Source organism: Manacus vitellinus, unplaced genomic scaffold, assembly GCF_001715985.3.
Source record: "Manacus vitellinus isolate BGI_N305 unplaced genomic scaffold, ASM171598v3 scaffold_80_pilon, whole genome shotgun sequence".
In the NCBI taxonomy this organism is placed as follows: Eukaryota; Metazoa; Chordata; class Aves; order Passeriformes; family Pipridae; genus Manacus; species Manacus vitellinus.
In genome coordinates, this window is record NW_021940818.1 from 1,289,455 (window position 1) to 1,313,738 (window position 24,284).

At 37.9% G+C, this 24,284-nt stretch overlaps 1 protein-coding gene across 1 annotated transcript in view; it reads right to left on the reverse strand.

The window, feature by feature from the left end:
- Window positions 1–2,254: 2,254 nt before the first annotated feature.
- Window positions 2,255–24,284, reverse strand: part of BICC1 (BicC family RNA binding protein 1) — a 28,684-nt gene continuing 6,654 nt past the window's right edge. The window contains exons 6-19 of the mRNA XM_029964839.1: window positions 23,934–24,185; window positions 22,182–22,313; window positions 20,853–21,039; window positions 19,279–19,437; window positions 18,691–18,887; window positions 18,260–18,401; window positions 17,386–17,542; window positions 15,718–15,883; window positions 14,360–14,399; window positions 13,543–13,697; window positions 11,114–11,267; window positions 8,399–8,559; window positions 6,602–6,701; window positions 2,255–5,141 (exon numbers count right to left, since the gene is read on the reverse strand). Coding sequence (XP_029820699.1) covers window positions 5,011–5,141; window positions 6,602–6,701; window positions 8,399–8,559; window positions 11,114–11,267; window positions 13,543–13,697; window positions 14,360–14,399; window positions 15,718–15,883; window positions 17,386–17,542; window positions 18,260–18,401; window positions 18,691–18,887; window positions 19,279–19,437; window positions 20,853–21,039; window positions 22,182–22,313; window positions 23,934–24,185 — 2,133 coding nt within the window. The 3' untranslated portion in view covers window positions 2,255–5,010. The remainder of the gene's footprint in view (window positions 5,142–6,601; window positions 6,702–8,398; window positions 8,560–11,113; window positions 11,268–13,542; window positions 13,698–14,359; window positions 14,400–15,717; window positions 15,884–17,385; window positions 17,543–18,259; window positions 18,402–18,690; window positions 18,888–19,278; window positions 19,438–20,852; window positions 21,040–22,181; window positions 22,314–23,933; window positions 24,186–24,284) is intronic.

Consider the following 24,284-nt stretch of genomic DNA (forward strand, 5'->3'; position numbering starts at 1 on the left):
CATCAACATCTGGAATCATTCTGCATTTCTCAGTAGAGAAAATATTCCCCAAATCTTACTCCTTAGAAGAATGGGGAAACTTGACACTAAATGATGCTTTGACTAATGCAAAAACATTTCTACATCTTCATAACCAAGTATCTTCATTTCCCAACATAATTTACATTTATTCTGATTCAATTCAGTGTCAAAAGGATTTCACAGCATACTTCTTGTAGTTATAGCTCCAGGTATTCTAAAGGGTACTGGGAATAACAAAAGAATATACTGCAAATATACTTAAAGGTAATTCCAAGAATTTCAGAGAATATTTTCTGGACTATTTAAAAAAAAAAAAACCAAACCAAACCAAAAGCAATCCAAAACTTAAAAGTTTGTGACTTATTTTTCTTTCAAGGCTGAAAACTTGCTTTTTGGTTTTGCTCATGTTCATTTTGCTATTAAACCTTACTACAATAAGTAGTTTGCTAACATTTGCTAACGTTACTGGAATTTCTTCAGAGGAAAAAAAGTCATCTCAGCTAACCATTAGCTCCTCCTACTAGCCATGTCAATATTCAAAATTGGTAAATAGGTCTGTTCTACTACTTTATTTTTATTTATAAAGTTTGCTTTGTTGATTCCTGAAAGCATGTAAAACATTAACATTCTAAACACTATAAAAAATTACATCTGTACATCTGTAGCAAAGGAAACAAAAGATAAAACTCAAGTTTTCCTTATTACAATATATCATCTGCAAAAAGCCTCTTGTAATTATCTGGATTCTTGTAATTTCTGCTCCAGATAGTATCTTAAGCCAAAAGAAAAAGAATTTTATAGCAAACCCACAAGTTTATTGTGTGCTCTTCAGGTTACAAGATATTCCTCACTCACAACTACCCCTAATTCAAAATAAGACCTCTTATCTTCAGCCATTCTAAAACACCTTCCCTTAGCTTCTTGCATGTCCTGACAGCTCTCCACTTTCAGAGAAGCTGTAAAAATATTGCAGCCATATATACACTAATCCTGTATATTGAAAATTTTTCTACAAGTTCTCTAGTTTTTGCATCTTCTCAAATCCTAGAAAAACTTCGCAGCAACTCCAAATAAGAGCCAAACCTTCCTTTTGCTCAAATGTCTGTGACACAAAGGAAGCCTGTTTTTCAAGGATAAAAGGTAACAGCAGCAGTGTCCAGACTTGTCTGGAATCAAATTCTTCTAAGCTTACTTCACAGTACAAGCACAAATTTCTGAATGCCCCTGCCTATCACACCTTTCCTGACCAGCTTACAACAGTACTCATAAGCCTTTTGTAACTGTGTTTTCCAGGCTTGCAAAAAATAAGTCTCCTCCAGCAAGTGTTTGATTGGATTGGGGTCAAACAGTAAAGAGAGATGCCTCAGTTTTAATCTTTACATAGTTTGGAGACTCCATTTGCAAGCCCCCCTGCCTCTCTACATTTCCACTGAGTTTATGCCAGTGCCTGGTAAATCTGCACTCAGCCCCACATCCTTCAGAGTTGGCCTCTGTGGAAGAGTTTGTTTTTCTGTTTCCTTCCCAGACTTGTTCCCACACCTGCAATTCTCAGTAGCTGTTCAGAATAACTCACAGATTTTTGCAAGGTCAGTGAGCTGGGAACACTGCCACGGGAGAGGTGTGTGTTTAAAATAGTTAACTAAGAAACCACGGGAGGCTGGAATGACAAAATGCCTGGATGCACTCAGTGAGGTGAGCAATCCTGAACCTGCACCACTGCCTGTGGAGCAAAGAGACAAGACTGATGATGTACACTGTGTACACATGAACTCAGTGGGAAAGCTGTGCCTCTCACCAGAGGCTGACTGCTCATGTCCCAGCATCCCAAAGAAAGAATTCCTTTTTTTTTTTCCCCGCTTCCTTACTGGAAGTGACACTACCATGAAAGAACATGTAGAACTGCCCTGCTAACCTGATCAAAACATAGTCATTCAAATGGGAAGACCAAAGAAAGAATAGAACTTACGTAAGCCAAACCAATAAAGCCTGATATGAATTGAACCTGAGGTAATTTAACTCCCCTATATTAATTATTAATGACAGGTATTTCAACAAAGCACTAATTTAAAAGCCAGACACTGTATATGACAAAAAGAACAGTAATACATGAAGCATTAGCACGTGAAAGAAACATGTTGCAATTATGTCAAATACTGCTTTTTATATTTTATTAACAAGCAAGCATCCCTGGAACTGGGTCTATATAAAAAATACTTCACAAACCAATCAGAATACAAGGGTGTTATATAAATTTATTTTATGCAACACTGATTAGTTTTGAAAATTCCCATTTTTAATGTCTTAATTTCAACTTTTATTTAAAAAAAAAAAATCACTAAAAGGACACAACCCACAAAAATACAATCTGTATCTGCTCTATATTTACAGATAACTGGTCACTATTAAGGCACAGATTTAAAACTAACATTTTATGTAGCAAGTCAAATATTTGTGCATAATATAACACAATACGGTACACTGTACGGTTATATTCCCTTTGTGGAATCAAAATAAGTGAGAAATTTTTTACTTCCAGTGTGTTCTTTTTTTTGTGTGTGTGTGAAGCCCTACTGAAAAATATTGTTGTTCAAGGGAAATTCTTCACTTTGGTGTAGATGATATAAGCACTGCTCAGCAAAAGACCACATCAACTTAATACTGTAATAAAATGAGTTTCTGAGTATAGTACCATCTGGATACATAGCAAGTATTACAAAAGACTAGAGTGTAAAAGCTTTCTGATGCTTTTAAGTTTAGGCAAAATAAGCAAGAAGGGGTTGCAGAAAATTCTGTACCAAGTGCAGCTGAATATTTATTTAATTAAAAATATTTTATAAAATAACATGGCTGAATACAATTTGGTTTGCAAACACTGGTCTTGCGAGTGCAAGCATAGAAATGACAGCTTATCTGTAAGCACACAAGTAGCCCCTGTGAATGGAACTACCTACATGCTTAGAAGTAAGCACAAGTGTAAATAGTTTTAGAATGAGAAGTCGTGGCTTCTGAGAGGGTTTCCATGAAGTTGCTCTTGCCCATGTGACACACAAGTACCTCTAAGATATGTGGATATTGACTCTTGGCATTGAGCACAGTGACTGGTGTGAACAACTGTGTACCAGACACAGCTTAATCCAGTCAGATCTGTAGTACCACTGTAAAACCAGGCAAAGATGCTACTGGACCTAGAGGGGAAGTCACCCAGTTATACACCATTAAGTAGATATGGCTGAAATGATTACTGAGCAGCAATTTCTAGCTAACCACAAGAAGACTTTATATTATTGCTTGATCATCTATGCCCTCAAGTAACAAGTCTCTTTAAATTCCCTTTGTGTGTGCAAATTTCTCTTTATGTCATTTTGCATTCTCACCTTAAAAGAAAGAATTATCCATGGAAAGTGTCAGAACTCTTTCTCACCCATTTTTGCATAAAACCCAACTACTGTAAATGTTATTCTAATGCCTTCTGTTAAGAGCACTTGACAGTGGTTTATGTCCATCTCAAAAGGCTTGTACACTGAATATAAATAGTACATTACAGTAGAGGTAATTCACAATATTTCTCATGGGAATGCTTTTCAATTAATGCTTGGAAACTACGTATTGCATTGCAAAAAGAGGCACTTTATGAATTCCTTCATTATATCTGAACCCTTCATAAACCCATAACACAACATCTGTCAAGACAGAGGAATAACATTGCCAAATCATTCAGACTTTCACAGTATAAGAATGCAAAAGTTAGCTCTAGCCACTTATAACATGAACTCTTTCTGTTGAACATAACTTGTTTCAGAAATAGTTCATCTCCGGAGTTTGAAACACTTCTGCAGCTGACAATTACAAATCTGGATCGAACAAAACAGATGCTATTACACCTATTTTATGTAGGTCACTTAATTGCTGCATGCATAGTCATGTAAGTAATATGTGTCATTTATTAAATGGCAACAGTGCTGTCTTGTCAAATTAGATTAGTTGTCTGTTTAATCAAACTGACAGCCTGGAGCTCTAGTTTGATGAATGCCTTTCATTCTCTACCATAAATCTGCAGTAGATCAGTTTAATCTGTTACGTATTGTAGGTGTATAGAATCTAAAAATAAAAGTCTGATATAAATAAGTGTCCTTTAGTGGCAGGGTACTAAAAATAGCCCTTTGCTTTGAGACAACCATTAAAAACACTTTTAGCGTAATAGGCAGCAGTTAAATATGTTGACTGCAAAGGGTTAATATTGCAAGGTCCATTTTGGTCTTTCATTGCATCTGTTACAGTGAGTATTATTGCAGGCAGCATTACACTGCTTCATAAGAGCATAATAGGACTGGTCCACTACCAAGTGACTTGATTTTGGAACAATCTCTTCAGATAACTACCCGGGAGACAGAGAGAAGAAAAAAAAAAATCTGCATAAGAACCGGATTCTAGTACCATTATAGTGAGATGTGACTTAATGCAGGAACACCTGAACAAATTTGATTAGTGCCAATATAAAAATTGATATGGAAATGAAAGAGAGAAATAAATTTCCACAGGACAAGAAATCAGAACATGTAAAGTGCAGAAAGACCTCAATAATTATTTTAAGCAGTACCAGAAAAATCCATCTTGATAAAACCAAATCTATGCTCTCTGGCATCCCAGCTCTTCATTCTTCCTTCATTCAACAAAGTAAAAAATTCAGTGCATACATTATAGTTATAGGTAATAAAATACTAAACAAAGAACCCTATATTATTATTATTGCAAATTCTGTCCAATCTACATGAGTAAAACGTAACCCACATTTGGTGTTTCGAAAGAGAACAGACAAAATGTGTTATCTCTGTTGATTTTTGTTTTTTTTGGCACAGTATTGTGCAGACAAAACGCTTTGGTCCTTGACGCCCAAACTCCCAAAGTGCAGAGGGTGGTGTGCAGTGAAGGCTGTCCACAGGATTGCCATGTCCATCTTTACAGCTGAGTTTTTAGAGCCACAACGTCCTGCTACCAGCGGCCGCTGACGCTGGCAATGTCCGAGTGATACTGGCGCGGCAGTCTCCCACTGGCTCCACCTTCCAGGAACGAGGCACGGATGTTTGACGGATCAAAGAGCTTTCTGCGGTTTTTATTCAGTTCTGTAAAGGTCAAACATGCGCAGAAATCTCTCATCAGAAATTAAATTTTAATATTTTGAGCCGAATGCAATGCAAAGCTTCTGTTTAAACAAGCAAAATATTTTAGATGGAACAATATGAACTGAAGGTATCTGTGAGGTACTTATTCAGTTCAACAGGATAATCAGTGTCAGGTTAAGACTCAGAGGCTGCCTAGGACACAGGCATCTATTTGGTGCAATTCTTATTTGGCACTGGTACAGTGTGAAGTAGATAATTTTTTGCAATATTGATTTAGAACCAGTTGACAGAGCTGAAACACTTTAAAAAGTTTGTTAGAATACTCAAAGACTGCAATCTTCCCAGAAGTATATGCTGCAGCACAACCGTGCAATGTAAACTGAGATGACAAAAAGCTTATCTTGATCATTTCTTAATGCACAATTCTTTAAAGACAAAACTGAAGCAATATTTTAATTAGGACTTTCAGAAAAAAACAGATGATCACCTCTCATTCCAACATGCACACTAATCTTGTATTAGCAAAAGCTCATCCAAAATACTTTTTTCCCCACTTTTCTATTCCTGTAACCAAACTTCATGACAGATAGAAATCACTGGAATATTACACAGATATTCACGACTGCTACTAAGTACATTGTATTTTTGCCCTTTTTACTGCACCATTTTAAATTAACAAAACATTCACTAATGGCATCAGTAGAAGAGATGAAATTGGGAGGAAAATAATGTAGTGTTACAATGAAGCATCTGAAAGAAACTCTTCCTCTAATACAGATTCATTGCCTAGTCAAGGAGGATAGCACTCCTATGTAATAAGAAACCTCATGCTATTTATCACAATTAGAAAAATCTAGTTAGGCTTTATATACTACAGCATATTTTAAGAAATTATATTTGGCCTTCTTTCTGCATGTAGGATCAAGACAACTATTAGTTAAAACGGGTTATAAAAATTCCAAGTAAGAGTTACATGTTTCTCTCAAACCCATGCATTTGTGGCATAGAAAACTGCCAAAAAGCCAAAGCCAAAAACTCAAAGCCCCTCAAAAGCAGGCAGTTTTTCCCAGCAGGATGATTGCCCTGCTAATCAGTAAAGTGGAGGACAGGGAACTAAAAGTTGTGACTGGTAGGTAGTGCCATTCAGACCCTGTAGTGCTTGTAATCCCACAGCTTCTTGGACCCACAATTTTGGAGCATCCAAAAAACTTCACAATCTGCAGTGAAACAAACTTTCACCAAGCTCCAACTGTACAGGACTATTGCAACTGAGCTGCTATTTGGTAATAGCAAAGCCTGGTTTTAAGCACCTCAGGTGAGGGGCAAGCTGTTATGACCTCTGTGGACTAGTGTCTTAGTCCTTCCAAGCTCCTTTGCCAACTATAAGCACACGACTCGAGTGAGAAGAATACAAACAAACAATGCTTAAAATCAACCAAATGATACTTTGTGTTATTTACCTGAGATTGCAAGCAGCATTTTTCTTCTGGCACCAAAAGTGGTAATTCCTAACTCTTTCAGATCTTGATCAGTAAGAGTAAGGAATGTCTGCAGATCAATCTAGAGTAAAAAGAAATAGGAAAATTAGGCAAAACAAGTTTTTACACAAAAGTATTAATTAATAAATGTGGTTCAGAATAGCTTCATTTTTTTCCCCTACTGCTTTGTACAGGTACTCTATTCCTACTCAGCCAACCTATTCCTTGCATGGAAACAGCAATTATGGCTTTTCAATGGCTTCTTCACACAGCTGCTCAATTTGCTACATTTCTGACAGAGGAGAAACTGAAAAGTAAGCAGTTTTAGAAAAATCACAGAAGATCAATTAGTCTTATTTATTTGCAAATCTTGAGATTTTGAGTATTTACCAAAACCACTACAACACGCTTGGGAACAGTGTACATGCCAGGTATCTATGTCTGTAGATACAGTAGGTGCTTCAGATTATACCAGGTTAGCACAGGAGGATTGCTCAACTCCTGGTGACACATTTGAGTTCAAGCACCGAGCATTCAACAGCGTGTGCAACAATGGATGTTTGTGGTATTTCTTTTCCCAGTGCAATTCACAGAAACAGTAGAAAATTGTTTAGTTTTCACCCTGGTCAAACTACTTGGCTCGTCTCGCACCTCATCAGCACCTCTTGAGATAAGAAAAACCACAGCAAAAACCCAGCTGTGAAGCAAAAACCACCCTTAGTATCAGAAACCAATGCAGCTCTCTCTCCTTTTTAGGAGAGTGGCTAAAATAACAGGGAAGGATTAAGAGACTGGATAATATGGTTATTATGGAACATTCAGAGGAACATACAGAGGAGATAAACCTGAAGAGCTGTACATAGAATTGAGGCACAGCTGGATTTACTAATTCAGATTGGGGATTGACCCCACATGACTTAAGCAGCATGATTAGAGAGAGAGACAATGAATGAAGGCACGAAATGCAGCAGATGCAGCTGTCCCCAGGCTGAGCCAGCAGCACTGCACTTCAGGGCACTCAGAGTGCACGTACAGGAGTGACCTAGGGCACGGGAGACGGTACAAGTTTGCCTCCTGACTACCCTTTAACAGTGCAGTACACACTTGAATGCATCCTTGGTGTGTGCAGACGTGATGTGTGCTGCTGAAGACACAAAGTGGACATACATGAAGGTGCCAAATCCAGCTGTGGTCCTTCCCCTGTACCACATGGGATACTGACAAAACCCACATGGACACCTCCACCCTAGTACACCCAATTCCAGCAGTGTGGCACATAAAACTTCCCATTTACAACTACAGTGCTTTTGGGACAAGCTCAGGAGCTCCATGCCTGTAAGTCTTGCAGCTGGGCCCATTGTACTTTTGTGACACAGTCAAATCTGGCAGCAGAATAAACCACCTGCAGACAACCAAGTGGACTCTACCTATACAGCACTCTACGGATAAGGAATACTTGGAATAAAAGATTAGCTGGAGTGGAGGTGGAAATCTCACACAGTTGACTGACCATATCTCCCTGTTGGGAGTGGATCAAAGGAAGTCAACTGTAAGTTGACAAATCTTTAGTAAGTATAAATCAAAGGTGCAGGACAACATAGTACTCGTGTCCAGGCTCACTATCTGGAACCTGCAAGGTGTATGGAACACTTGGAAAGAACAGCCCATGAAAATTCTGCCACAAAGTGAGAGTTCCCAGTGGCTTTGGTCAAGAGACAGAACAACTGCTGCTGGAACAAATCCTACTAACACAAAGATGTCTTTCAAAGGAACACTGACCTCTTGCTGTTGGAATACGTCCGTGTATTTGCCCAAACCAAGCTTACTGAAGAGCTCAGGCAGGTCAGATCCCTTAAACAAACTGTTCAGGTTACAGCCATTGCTTCCTGTCAGCGAGGAAATGCAGTCCATGTAATTGCTGCTACTGAGATAGTGCTCAGCTGAAAGGGAAGAAGTGCATTTTTTAGACACTTCACAGAAGGGCACACTTTTCTATCAGCTAGGTCATTAAAATTACAAAATACTTAAATCTTTATTTTTCAGAAAAGAAAAGAAAGCTTCTCAGTGGTCTAAGAGAATGAACACCATAAAGCAATTTTTTTGTTCATTAAGTTCCAATGTTTGTTTTCTATAGAAAGACATGTGGGTAAACATTTTAAACGATAAAATCACATTATGGGAACTGGATCACATTATGTATCACATGGATACAAGCCAGAAAGTCATGGAAAGAGCTGCAAGACCCCACGGCTTTTCCTCCTCTTAAGCCCTCTCCTCCTTTCCCCAATGACTATTTTGGAAAACATCATTGCACACAAATGCAACCAACACTTTTTGGTCTGGATGGGGAAAAAACCACACTGGAGCTATTCTTGATAAAAGAAATATGATGTGGCCATTATTTTACTACAATGCAGACAAAAATATGAATGCCATAGTTTATAAAATACTAAAACTGGAAATCCACTCCCTACACAACTTTAAATTACATTCCCAAAAGATAATAGCTTTGAAAAGTTTCCACAATGAGTTTCTTAAAAAAAACCCAGAAACCTGGCTTGGCAGTGAATCCCTTTCCTGCATGTGTGCATACTGATAGTATAGAATCACATAGTTCCTAATTATTTTTCCTTATGCTGTGTAAGAACAGGATAGCTCCCATGCTATCAAGCATATGTGTAAGTGGAGCCTCTGGGAGTGTTCCCTCCCTCCCTACTGACACGGGAAGAATAACAGTGAAAGCATAAGCAGCTTGTGGCAGGTAAAGGGTATTTTCCCAGGTAAGCAAAATTAAGATTTCCCCGGAGACTTCTGCTATGGCCTTCACTACAGAATGCCAATGGGATGTGAAAAATCGCCATTTTTCACCACTAGCTGTGCTAAATTTCTTATTTTTCTGGGCACAAACTAGTTAGAAGCATTTGGGATTGGATTTATGGAGCTTGGAGAATTTCTGTCTAACTCAGCTCCATTTTGGAAAAGAATTTTAAAATACAGTAGACTGTTCAATGTTGAAAATGTGAGTGTTAGCTTTGACAAGTGAAGCAATAACTAAATTGAGTTTTTAGACTTTAAAAGGTGGTGCCTTGATTTCTTCACTATCAGAGAAAAGTAACACTGAAAATACCCAAACAGAAATTCATGATCCTCCTTCTTACTGCAGTCAGGAAGTATTATCTTAAAAATAAAGAAGAAATTCAACACAACTGTGCAATTGTGTCGATGAAGTCATACATTTTAGTCCTGCAGCACCTATACATTAAGGTAACTACACTTGTCCAGCCAACTCATAGATGTTTCTTTTATCCTTCCTCTACACCTTCCATTCTCTGGGAAAGCTGCAGCTGCTGTAGAACAATTTCCTCCACTTCTGGTGTATTTTCTGTATTTGAAGATATCCTTTCCTAGAATGCCCAAATTTTATTTTCTGTGTACTTGGAATTTAATCTGGGATTTAGGTTTTTAAAAGAAAAATGCAACAAAAGAGAGTAAAATCAGCCACAGTACTTATTTCCTCATAATGCAGATTAGTAGTATGGACTAGTATTTTCTACCTCCACTTTTCTTTCTTTCAAAAAAGCATCTATTAAGTTACTTAAAAAATGAAATGAAGTTTCTAAGTGTTGAACTAAAATACAATATTTTAATTTGTAAATTTCAAATATTGTTTAAAAAGTAATTACCAGAGGTACAGCCTGTATCCACGGAAACCAGTGTTTAAATTCACGTGCTAGGCCATGCCCAAAACACGGACAGGCTTCTTTTCACAGAGTGGCCTGGGTTGGAAGGGGCCTTAAAGATCATCTCATTTCAATGCCTCTGCCATGGGCAGGGACACCTTCCACCAGCCCAGGTTGCTCCAAGCCCTGTCCAACCTGGCCTTGGACACTTCCAGGGATCCGGGGGCAGCCACAGTTTCTCTGGGCAACCTGTGCCAGGGCCTCCCCACCCTCACAGCAATGGATTTTTTCATAATATCCAATTTAAATCTACTCTTTCGGTTTGAAGTCATTCCCCCTTGTCCTGTCACTACATGCTCTAGTAAATTTGATTCCCATGAAGAGAATCATGCTTTAAAATTCAATATTAGCACAGATTATGACTCCAGTGAGCAAGTAGCCCAATAAAGACCTGGCTGCTGTTGCATTGGTAACATAGCAGAACAATAGCAGTCTAGAAATAAGCTTTTATAAAGATCTGGTTTCAGAACACCTTGAAAAACCGCTTCCATGACAGCAAAGAGCTTTCCAGCAAGAATGTCTGGCATTTATAAAATTTCCTTAAGTTTGCCTTTTGAACCATTATTTGTATATCATGTTACACTACCTTGCATATGCTTTGACATTGCAAATTGTAAAAAAAAAAAAAAACCAAAGTTGTCAGGTGTCAGTAATTTAAATCCCTAGTGATGTCAGGATACATTTATATTACAATAAATATTAATTGATATCAATATGATTTTTTTTAAAATCAGGTATTAAAGAGTTTATTAACCTGATTTGTTTTGTTTCCGTTTGGGGCTGCCAATTGAGGAGACAAAATCATGAGCAGAGGGTCCCAGCCCATTACGGTCTCTCCAGTTATCAGATTCACTGCCACTTCCCAGGTGCTCCCGACTGCTGGACCGGGACAGAGACATCGATGAACCCTGCAAATCACAGAAGGAAAATTTGGGCAGAAAACAGAGGTTTCATTGCGACTCAGATGTTTTCTTTGAAACAGCTCAGTTATAAAAAAAAAAAAAAAAATGCTTGCAAACATTCTTTTGGCAGTTGATCAATAGTCAAATAATTGCAAACTGGACACGAAAACAGCAGGTGTGCTTAAAACATACACAGTTTACAGTTTTGAAGCAGGAGTTATTTAAAGACCATGATTCAAAATAAATTGCTCGGTATTTCCAAGTCTGTTTCCAAAACATTCCATGGTATCAAATTCCCACACAAATTCTAGACAAAGCAGTCTATTGACTACATCCCTTCACGGGGAAGAGTACATAACAGAACATTTATCTGAAGATAAGTGCCTAAAGTACACAATATTACAACAATTCTGCAATGGCCTGTGAATTTGCAGTTTTGTTTGTAGGAAGTTTTTTGGTTGTTTTTGTTTGTTTGTTTGTTTTTAATAGATTTCATATTCCTGTAAAATACTACTCATGATCTCTTATCGCTGTGGGTGAGAATGTTCCAAAATAAGGTAACAGTATTCGGTGGGGACATACACAAAAGAGACTGACATTGATACTACACACTTACATGAGCCAAAAAATTGTGGAAATGAACAATTTCATTCTATACACTTACACCAAATTGCAATTGAAAAATATCATTTAGGACACAGCAATCTTTTATACTATTCAGTAAAATTGACAGCACTGAAGAAACAAGGCAAAAGCTCCTTATCATTGGTAAAAATTAGGAAGGTGTGAGCTAGAGTTAGTATGGCTACAGAAAAGAAGGAAGGTAAGGATTGACTTCAAGTCTTAGAGAAGAGCAAGAAGAGACAGGGCCTCTACCTTACATGAGATCACAATGATGTCTAAGAGTTGTCAAGTTAAAAAAAGATGTCATCCAATGTTTCTGGAAAACTGAATGCACAGTAAAATACCACAGCAAAGATGAAATATGTTTAGTGAGCTTATTTTACAAATTAACTTCCCAGGCATTAGACCGTGATACCAAAACTTCATCTCCTCAAAGGCTTCAGCACATGACTCTCAAAGGTGCACATGCATTGGAAGTGTGGTGGCACAGTCTCCAATACAAATGGTGTTGAAAACTGCTAAGCAGAGGAGGATACTACAAGGAATCCAAGATTTTCAGCCTCCCCAGATGTTTCCACAATAGCTCATCCCAAACAATGGTAACTGGAGTCCTAACATGGTATCGCTTCACTGGAGAGAGCTGCCGTGGTCTGTGGTCTGCTCATGGGCAGATTCCAAGTGACTGAGACACAGTGTTCTTGGTTGGAATGACAGACCCACTTAGAGACTTTAGACATCATGGTCTGTGGAAAAAACCCACCACAGTTCAACCAAAAAATAAAATAAATAACCAGAAATTCTGGCTGTACCTTTTCTCTCCCCTAGCTCCTACTGCATTATGTGTATCCAAGCAGAATGACTCAAAAAGTTGGCATGTCAGCTGGAGAACACCACAGCACATTATCATGGTTGAATATTTCTTTTGCATCAAAAGCTAGGTATACTCTAGAGAAAAGCTGCATAAACATACCATTTACATTTTATGTAAGTAGGACTGAAAAAGGTGTGTAATACGGAAGTTGGGAAAGATTCCAGCAAGGAAACACACTAAAAATCAACTTCAGAATGCCTTTGGAAAGAAAAGAACAAATTTCCTGCAAGATTCCCATGCTGGGACTCTGAAGAGGCTTGCTGGACTCTGGTTGCCTTCTGCCTGGGAACTTTCTGGGCCACTGAACAGTGCAAATCAAGAAAGCTGTTATAGTTCTACAGCTCTGTCAACATAAGATGAGCTGCAGACACTTCTTGTTCTGATGTTCTGCTCCACCATGCAGTGATTCACATTATATAGTTTATCTGCTATGTATACACTGTTTTCATTAGGTTACCAAATTTCTGCTGCTTGTCTGCAACAACTGAGATATTTGGCCCCATAAGTTGTTTTAAGTTTCTTTAAACAAATATATTTTAAGCAGACTTCTATGCTCTGTGACTTCTATAAGATCTATAAAACAGATATAACTGTGTGTGTTGGGCTGAACGTATTCCATATGCCTTAATATTTATGTAAGAAGCATTTTTCACCATAAAATATATTCAGAACATTAAAAATCTTATCTGCAAGACTTCTTTTTACAGAAGTTATAGACATTTCTCAAGAGAAATAACTGTATCACTTACTAAAAGTAAACTTCCCTTACAATATACTTTTTTATACCTCATATGTAGTTGTCATGGATGGCTTGTACGATACATGATTTGCTCTTCTTAGTTCCTTGATAGTTTCTGCAGGCATGGATTTAGAGAACCCCAAACCACTCCATGTATTTGTTGGAGTTCTCACTTCTGTTACAACTGGCTTCTTTAACATAGCTGAAAAAATACAGAGACAAATCAGTAAATCTCAGCCTTCGTGGAGGTACTGAGAGGATAATCCTGCAGTCATGAATGGTAACAACTGCAGCTCAAACAGTAAACTCCAAACACCTCCACTTGCTACACAGCTTGAATCCTGCCCTTCCTTAAGGCAATTTACTCTGTCAGAAGATAGTTAAGCCCCAGAGGGCTGCATGGAGGTCAAAAGAATCATATCTGTTTCAAAAAGAGGAACTTCTGGTTTTCTTTTGGTGGTGTTTTTTTTTTTAACAAGGTCAAAGATATGGTTAAGTCCCTTATCAATTTTGTAACTTAATTCATCCCTGAAGTAAGTAGCCATTTAGCCAATATGACAAACATCTCAAAGTTTAATTTGCATCCAAATAAAGTCAAGTATTACAGTTATGAGCACTCTGAAGACAATATGGATCATTTGCATATGGATATACTTACATATTCCATCTGCAAGCTGTTCTGTTCATATTGTATTTTATGCTATATTGGTATTAAAAATCTTTTGGAACATAGAACTAATAGACAAGTGTTTTGCTACCAGTTTCAGATTTGATTAAAAATCAAATTACAAAACTGAAACTTCAGAAAAATCATTTCATCCATGTACTAACAAACTTTTCAGAAGTCACTGTTTGTGCACGTACCTTTGGTTGCCAGTAGTTTCTTCTGTTCATAGTCAAATGCCTAAAAATTAAACATGCAGAAGATAGCTTAATTGCCATTCTAGTTAAATGTCACTCCAGTACTCATCTCTTTGTGAAAACAAAGGTTTTTAGAGTGGCCAGTGAATATATCTAGGAGAAACCTGAAGTACTGCACAATAATTTGATGAAAGTCCAATTAGAGCCTTAGTTACTTAAAGTGTTCACAGAAACAAAGATTTTAAATAACTATCCAGTATCCATTTGAGTGAGGGTCTAGCAATATTTACAAACTGCTTAGGCAGACTTTTTCTTTAATTTGTTTTTAATAAGACATTTTTTCAAGCATACTTTCTCTTCCTTAACCATCTGTACTCAGCATTTAAAACATTCCCCAACAGTACCAAAAAGATAAAATATATCTTAGCAAATCTAGGCATCATGGTTATTTTTAATAATCTTTCAAGTTTAGTTCTCCTCCACACACTCATCTTGTGAAAGGGAAAGAACTTAAGTGTTGAGAGAATTTTAAAAAACCTTGTATCTGTACTACCTATGACAATGGAAGATGTGAAGTTTAAATACCCCATATCAAACAAGCTACAATTGATTGAATTACAAGTTGGCAAGCCTAAACACATAAAACTACAGTATTAGCCTGAAGTGTTACATTCTCTACTAAAAATATTTAGGGGAATAACTAAGGAAAAGAGCTGCAAAATACTAACCTTCATCTTGTTCCACTACTCCTCACAGTCTGGTTATGCCCACACTGATAGATCTATACTGAAAACTACCCCGTTACTACTGCCTTACAAAGTAGTCAAAGGGGGCTCCCTCCCTCCTAGGAGAGATTTGCAATAACATTTATAGTAGTAGGCTGTAGTTTAGCAGATAGGAACAGTACAAGAGAAAAGAAAAAGGAGTATATGTACAGATTCACATTTGTATTAGCAAAACCATTGTAATTAAGTCCCATATATAAAACCTGAAGCTATAAAAAAATTGTGTTGACACTGCTTATGGAAAGTTGTAAAACATCTCCTGCAGATGTAATTCTCTCAAAGCAACAATATAAGATTTCTAAAAGGCAAATGATGCTTATGTAGACTAATATAGCCACCCAATTTTTCTGTACCTAAATTTTTATTATTCAACAGAAGCACAAGAGCTTTTCTGTTTCCAAGAATTTTCGTTGACAGCCCACTCTTCGCTCAAAGGAGTTAATGACTTGGCTGTGAATGCTTTTACTGAAATGCTAATGACAATTCAGTCTCCAGTCCCCGTGCATTCCGTGGTAAGTTCACTCAGCGATGATCAAGGTTTTAAGCTGGAATTGGCTGTGCTCAGGGAGAACGTACCTGCATATTGACATAGGAGGGCTGCGGGGCCAGACGTGCTCGCTCGGAGTTCTGCTGGGCGGCCGCTGCTCGCTCTGCTGCCCGTTCACTGCCAGGAGCCTTCTTATCAGCCACGGGGCCCTCGGAGGCACTTAACTCTGCGTCTGAGAGCAGCCTCTCTGCAGTGCTGCGGGGGAAAGGCACTGGTAACTCACTGAGCTTTTTAAAGCAGTGAACATGCAATGCAGTTTTGGTAATCGAGCTTTACCCTGAGAAGTCTGGCAATAAAATTCAAGACATGTCAGTATACAAACATCTTTTAGCAATACTTCCAAAAGTTTCAGCTCTCCTGTACCTATTTGTTGGTGAAAGAAAGCATGTATTGCTCCTTCCTGTATTACCAATTCTGAGCTGTCTGGTATCTGGAATTATTGAATGCCTTGCTCAGGCCAGCAGTTCTAACAGGTAGTTATAGGGTAGTTCTAACACATAGATCCTATCTATGTTACCTATTAGATCCTAACAGGTAGTTGTAGAATAGAGATTGCATAACAAGGGACTAAGAAACTTAACATAGGTCCGACTTGTTTTTAAAGTTTCAATACCTGCAGTCCTACATGCCTTCAAGAATTGCAGTCCTACATGCCTACCTTACCTCCTAATGCTATCTACTTTTTTTTCTTAAAAAAATCAGCCGTATTTCAGGCTACTCTAGAACAGTGATGTCTTAATCAAAGCAAAGTGATCGTGTCGTAGAAGCTGTAAACTACTACCCCGAAAATATGCCCTAGGGACACTGTGAGCATTGTGTCCTCGACAAAAAGAACAAGGCATACAAACAACTGACTGACATACAAACAAGTGAATCTGGTTAGCAGGAATTCTTGGATTTCTAAACTAAGAGAGCAGAGTTAATGAAATACATATCACAGCTTTAACAGTGTAAATAAATGAAGCAAAAGAAAATATGCGTCTCAAAAGAGCGGTGATAAACAGTTCCCAAAGAAATAGTGAAAACACAAGTACATATCATAGCTTTAACAGTGTAAATAAATGAAGCAAAAGAAAATATGCGTCTCAAAAGAGTGGTGATAAACAGTTCCCAAAGAAATAGTGAAAACACAAGTACATCAGACAAAAAACATTGCATGAAGAACAAAACCTGTGTTGCCAAGACATATTATGACTCAAAAGAGCCTTTCCCACTGCTGTCTCATTAAAAAAAAAAACAACAACCCAACCAAACACTGAAACAAGTGTTTGAGAACATGCTCTTATGCCCTGAATATTGCTTTTCTAAGAAGCAAACAGCCTCAGGTACACACAAAAGGAAAAAGCTGTCAGTTAGGAGCTATTCTCAAAGCACTCAACGAAAAAGGAAAGTGCAAAAAAATATATCCTTTAGAAACAGGTAATGCAAGTTCCTCTGACAAAAATCCCTACTCTTTTGTGAGAGAAGAAAGACATTTATTTTTTTTTAACAAAAAATACTTACGATGTACAAAAAGTCTGCAGTTATCAGACAAACTGGGGGCTATAATAACATCTGATGTGATTAAAAATCCAAGCCAAATTAAATCAGTTCTTTGAGTATCTTACAAGTGAACCACTCCTTCCATGTATAAAAACATATTAAGTAATTTTGTATTGCGAAAGTCCCATTAATCTGTATTTATACACTCAACTTACTGTAAGTGAGAGTTTTTGGTGCCTTGCAGTAACTCAACCGTTTGCCTCTTGGCACAGGCCTGCTTTGAAGAGCTCATCATCTGCTTCAGATCACTGGTATTTGCTGAATGGGAAGGACTTCTTGGCATGCCCACTTCTACAAAAGCATCATTGCAACCTACAAGACCAATAAAAAGAATAGTTAAACAACAACAACCCTTTTATGCTCTAGTGAACTTACTGAAGGAATGACAACTATGGGACAAAATCTGCTCTTCCTCCTCACAGAACTGTTCTGGTCTTCTTGGTTAAGGTTAAGAAGTCAGGTATGTAAGTTCAAATGTACAGAAAAGGTGTTGGCATTCACGTATATAGTAGACACACTAAGCATTCTCTTTTTTAAGATACTTATTTTAAGTAAAATTGATTAGTATTAAATGTGAAGAATGACAACTAGAAGTGACTAAGCATTCTGAACAAATCTGTGTGTTCTACACAATTTTCTGCAATAACGTTCTCAAAGGCATTAATTGTTTCCCTCTGTTAAAAAGCAAAAATAAAACATCATTTCAAACCACGAGAGATTGTTTTAAGCAAGGCAGTTAAGCTGCTGCAAAAAGAAAACTAAAATCCTTGTGGGTTATTTCCCTCTGTTCTTAGGGAATGTGTGAAATGTTACAACTGCATTAGGTTATTTAAGGTGTATCAGCAGCACATCTCACTTACTACTTCTGTTTACTTTCTTTGACAAGGAATCTGGGAGATCCAGGATTGTTTTCCTGTAATGTGGTTGCAAAACCAATGCACAGGGAATACCTTTATGCTTTTGTTTCATAAACTGCACACAGACTGTGCAAACACTGCCAGACAAAGGAATGCAACATCAAAATCTTACCTTCTTCACTGTTTGACTTGGCAGCTCCTTGTTCTGAGGCACCATGAGCACTCGTTTGTCTCACCGGATCACTGTGGTTCGCGCTCAACACATTTTCCCCCAGCGATGTGGCAGACAGTGCAGCATACTTGATATTTGAGGCCTGAAACGATTGTCAAAAATCCCTAAAGTGACTTGTATGCTTAAGGAAATACTGAAGCAATTTCCCTTTTCTATCTGTGCAGGAGAAAAAGAAACCCATCACCGGTACAGGAGAACAATACGTTTGAATGTTCTATTTGTCAGTCTTTTCAGTCATATTTGAAAATGCTGCTGTTATATTTATAAACTGAAAAGCTTTAAGAACTACTAACATGGATAGTTTTCTCTTTCAGCTTTCCTTAGCAGAGGTCTATTACAAAGAGATCTGGTTCTCCAGAGACACCACCTACCTTTACATGACCATTTAAAGAAGGTGAGCCTTTTTTACTCTCTGATTGCATGCCGTTAACGTGGACTTCGACAGGAGTCAAGCCTGGTGGTGGAGATGGAGTGTTTTGACTATAATTAGGCACTCCAGACAACAGAATACTAGTTAAGGTTGCTTGGGCAGTAGATGGTATCATTAGGTGTGGAATAGCAGAAAAACCTGGAACAAAATTTGGTTATGTTCTGATTAAGTTTCTCATTTAATTTTCTCAGGCATTATACTACTTTATACAGATCTTTATGTAGCTGTGATACATTACTAAAAGGTTTCCATTAGAATTACATGCCAAAAAAAATTGCTTTATCTACCCATTACTGGATAGGTTACCTTAGTTATTTTTTATAAAACAGATGAAAACATTGCATGGGACTGCATGCCATAAGTTTATATTAAGTTATAACTTTAATTTTGCATATTTATTCATCCATCCATGTTAAGATAAATGTAGGAATTAAGGTTCCAAAGAATGAAATATTCTGGACTCATCAATTGTCACTCTGATGACTTAGTGTTGCACAGATCACGTAATTCACATTAAACTTGCACCAACCTGTGGTGTTTGTGTTAGCAAGAGATGTTGCCCATAACGTGGGACTAGGAGTGCCTGAACTTGGACTCTGCAAGGGGCTCACAGAGCTGTTAAGGGCATTCAAAAGAGAGTTTGGAGCAGTTGAGGTGTTGACTGACAGAGCTGTTGGACCTAAAAGGCCTGCAAAAAATTATGCAAGTGAATATTTAGATAAGACCTGCAGAAAATGATTTTTCACAGAAGTACCAATTGAAAACAAACAAACACCCACTAAATTGCACCAGCACATGTTTCACAAACTAATTTTAACAATAACCCTGCTGTTCATTTGGTGCACAGAGCACACTAAGAATGCCTGTTCTTGAACTTGGAATCATATATCCAAGAAGAATTGCAGCATCTTCTATGTCCTTTTACTGGACCCTAACTCTTGTCATAACAGTCTGCACCAGTTGCTTCTCAGCCCCACCATCCCTTTGTATCCTCTCTATTGCTTCTGATGGTTTGCTTCAAAGCAGCATCACACAAGAAAGCAACTGTACTACACCACCTTCCTTTCATTTCAGACAATAACCCTTTCCTCAGAAGCTCCTATGAATGAATCACCACTTCTACACTAAGGACTATTCAATTCCTTTTTGCATCTTCAATGCTGACTGCAAACCACCCCCCAGATGCATTGCTTACTGCCAAAGCATTCCCTCAAACCAGCTCTTCACGTTAGAAGATTTATAAATTCAGCACTACACTAAAAAGGTAAAAACCCCAACCCCCCAAAGTGCAGGCATGACAGGAACAGTCACAAAAGCAGCATTAACACCCACTGTCAAAGGGCACAAACACTTGCCCCTGTGTGACCCCAGGGCAGCCTGGGACATGGAACCACACAGCACTCCTGGGTGGCAGGTCACGAGGGAGCACAGAGGTGACACGAGAACTCAGTTTCACGAACCAGTGTCAAGGTTTGTCACAAAATTCTTCTGGGACTGCTTGGCTTTCTGATACAAAGCTTGAAAATAAAACAGTAATTCCAGCCTGGACTATGATCTGCTTCTATAAAATTACATTAAGACAGGAAGCTTACACATTTCTGTCCTGAATTACATACCAATAAGCAAGGTCTAAACTAGAAGCTCGTGTATCCCTCCATTACAGTGAAATACAGCCAGAACTGAAGTGTGCTGTTAGCTGTGTTAAATTCCATGTACTGGTGACAGGCTTCAGCACCTACACAAATTCAGGGCAGCTTGAGACATCACATTGCCAAAGACATGGTAAAAGCCACGGTAAAAGCCACATCCTACCTCACCTGTATTTCCCTCCCTTTCACTTTCAGCTGAGTGGTTTGAGTACTTCCAGAGATTTTTTTTTCCCCCGCAGGGATGAGTCACACACCTGATTACGAAAGCCTTGGAGGAAGTTTTATAACAACAATCCCTTGAAAGGCCAGATGCTGTTGGAATTCTCTAATGCCTTAACACGACTTCTTATGCAAAACACGCATCTGGTCCCTTTTTCTAGTACAAATGAATTAAGTTTCAAACAAATAGATATGTATTAAAAACATAAAAATATAAATATAAAAAAATGCATACCGAGCCCAGTGAGTCCAAGTCCTGCTGAGGACAAAATATCCAAACCAGGACAAGACAGACCAACAGGGCACGAGACAGTAGAGGGACTTGATGCTATGGTGACTCCACTACTTTCAAGTCCCAAGAGACATTTCCGTGCCTCGTACATATTCAAGGCATTTCGTTCAACGCTTTTTACAATCACAGACTGTAGGGGAGGAAAACAACAACAAAAAACAACAGAAAAGGAAAATAGGTGAGTAATGCAGTTTCATAAGGTGGATCTGCAACACAGATAACTCTTCTTAATACTTCTCCATGGCCATCAATAACAGCCCTGTGAGACAGTATGAGCTAACATCCATTACCAGCTACTCAAATCCAGTGGCCTTGACAGTGAGTTTAGGGATTTCATGTGCACTTGCAATGAGAATGATGGAAGACTCCTTGTCTTAAGAAAATTAATTATTACTGTACCTTGGTGCTATTTAGCACACCAAATGTTAAGTGCCCCAAGATCTAGATGAGTGAATCAATAATTAAAATCTTATCTTCTCTTTTACCTGCGGTCTATACCTTGAAGTGGACAAGAAAAGTTGTTCACATTAAATTCAGCTATTCAATTCTTAGCTGTCTGAGAATAAAGTAATAGATACCTGGAAAATTATATTGCAAAAAACCCCCATTGTTTCTTGTACATGCTCTACAGGGTGTTTCTTTGTATTGATTTTATATATCCCTACACAGGGAAGCTTACCTACTGACACAGTGGAATGATCACTTAATATTTCAAGGTTTTGCCTGCTATGGCATTATATACAACCACACAGACAACTGCAGAGTCCTTTACCCATAGACACTGGAATATTTTACAATGAACACCTCTTTTTTAGAAGTATTTTGTATTTCTGCTTTTCGTGACTCTTTCCAATATCTTGCATGTAACAGCAACATTTCTTCTAGTCACAATATTTTTTTTATTTTTGTTTAATTCTAATTGCTAAAGAACACTGTGACTGTGTGGGGAAGCTGCAATTTTAGACGAATTTCTTTAAAAAACAGTCAAGAGAAGTTCTAGTCAGATACAATTTGTCTCCTCGTAATTCATTTCCTTTATCAGTATATTCCATGCAAAAGCTAACTTCTGTATTATCAAACATTTAATGAAAGTCAAATTACCATAAAGCAGAGCTGCTGGATCATTTAAACTGGTATTTCAAGCACAAAATATATATGCCTTTTACAAGTTTATGATCCATTAAGTTAGAGAGGAAGAGCACACATGTCAACTTATCAGCTCTATAAAGTTGCCACGACAGCCTAAAAGGGATATATTAGCTTTGCACAAACCTTGCTTGGTTGCTTTGGTTTAGGTTTAATGCTTATGAAGACGTCTAACTGCTCCATTAGCTGTGTTATAAACTGGGGTTCTACTTCGATTTCTTCCTTCATATCAAACATGAGCACAAGAGGAAGGCAACCCTGAAAAGAAAGGCACAAAAAATTCCCAACACTTATAACTGACCCTTTTCCCATGCAAATGTTAGCAATAAACTGAAATATAGACATTGTAACGTTTACACATCATGATACCAGAAGTTCAGGGAAAAAAAAGCAAGTATGAAATTTTAAGGAGAGCCGTTTCCTTGTATGCAAGAACACAGGTGTGTTTTTCTGCCCTGGGAGTCTGAACAGTTTGGTACTTTAAGGGTGAAATGATTTGTTAAATATTTGGCATTCCAATCAGCACATATGCACCTTGATTAGTTATTTATACAGACTTAGAGGTGTCCAGGGAATTCAAATTCAGAAACCACTACTACTTATTAAATTAGAAAAAAGTCCTGTCAGGAATTGATAGGAGGCCTCACACTGAAATGTCTCGTTCTAAAAAACTTCTCTGTAAATCACCAATGCCTAAGTCTTAGCTTTTACCTTTCTCTTCCCCTGTCCCAGGTCAGCTGGATAAATATTTTCTAGTGATGTGGATGACATCTGTAACACACTTCCAGTACTAAAACCTTATGGAGTTAAAAAAAAAATCCCTAAAAAAGGCCCAGACCAATGAAACAACGAAAAACTGAATTGTCACATGATATCTAGAAATTATCAGATTGCTACTTCTCATAAAATCACAAAAATAGAGGGTAAAAAGTCAGTAAAAAGCAAATCCTACTTCTGGTGAATTTAGGTTCACAATTAATAGTATCACATGTGTCAGGGAAAAATCCACAGTAAGATACAGTCAAGGAAATGGTCTTAATGAATCAGTTTCCTGCTTTGGCTTCAGAATGAAAAGCAGCAAATTGGTGTGTTTAGTCTGCAGATCACTTGTTCAGTATAATTTAATATTAAATAGCATTTCTCGACAGTACCACCTATAGTTGCAAAGTACTACCAAAACCTCAATTAAAGCAATTTTAACTTCAGGAAAATTAAAGCAAGGCATCCTAAATATTTTGACCACAGGAAGACTGACAAGCACAGCTTAACACCACAATATGAACTGGTCTGAAAAGAATAATTATAGATATAGTCCATCTAAAAACACTAAAGTCAATAATCAAGGATTAACAGTAACAGAACTGCTGGGAGCATTTCATACTTGGATTTTCAAAATATTATTGTAAAAAAAGTTGGAGTAATTATTTCCTATGCTTTCCCAATTGCATTGAAAACTTGCCTACGTGGGAATTAAGAAATTCCTGACATTTCCTCTCCAAAGAAACCTACTTACCTGACAAACACAGAAAAGGCAGGTTGGCAAAACAAAACACAACCCATCATCCAACACCAACAGAACACTCCAAAAATCTGCCTCTACTCAGAAGCATATCGTTATCATAAATTTAAATTGCTTATGATGCATTTATATTACCAAGGTCATTTTTCAAATCATGTTACCAGAGATTACAAATATTTTAGATAACTGCAAACACTGACAAAAATAGAGCACTCAACTGAATCAGCTTTTTGCAGTGTGAGCAGCAATCCTCCCTCTCTAAGGTTAACTTACAACTTGAGCCATAAACACGTGCCAAATGAGCATATTTTCTATAATCTGGCAGCTTTTTTGTGCAAGTCTCGCTGAAAAGTATTTACCATGAGATATTGCCTGGCAAGACAGACAGCCTCAATTGTGCCCTGGAGGTAGACAGTGGATTTCTTCTGTGGGTTACTGGGGTCAGGGAAGTGGATCTGAGCACCAGTCCTCTGCATGATATGTTTGATGTTGCTGCCATTCCGACCCATCATAAAGAGATGATGCTGTGCTGCGATGTCCAGCTGTGTGCTCACAGGGATTGCAGAGGCCAGGCTCCCAGCCAGGTGTTCCAAGAGCATGGCTGTTCCTTCCTGAGGTGGGGGGAAATGAAGGAAACTGGTGAAATAATGCTCACAGGCTCAGAGTGCTTCCTTACTTGTCATGCACTTGTCAGGCAAGGTAAAGAAAAT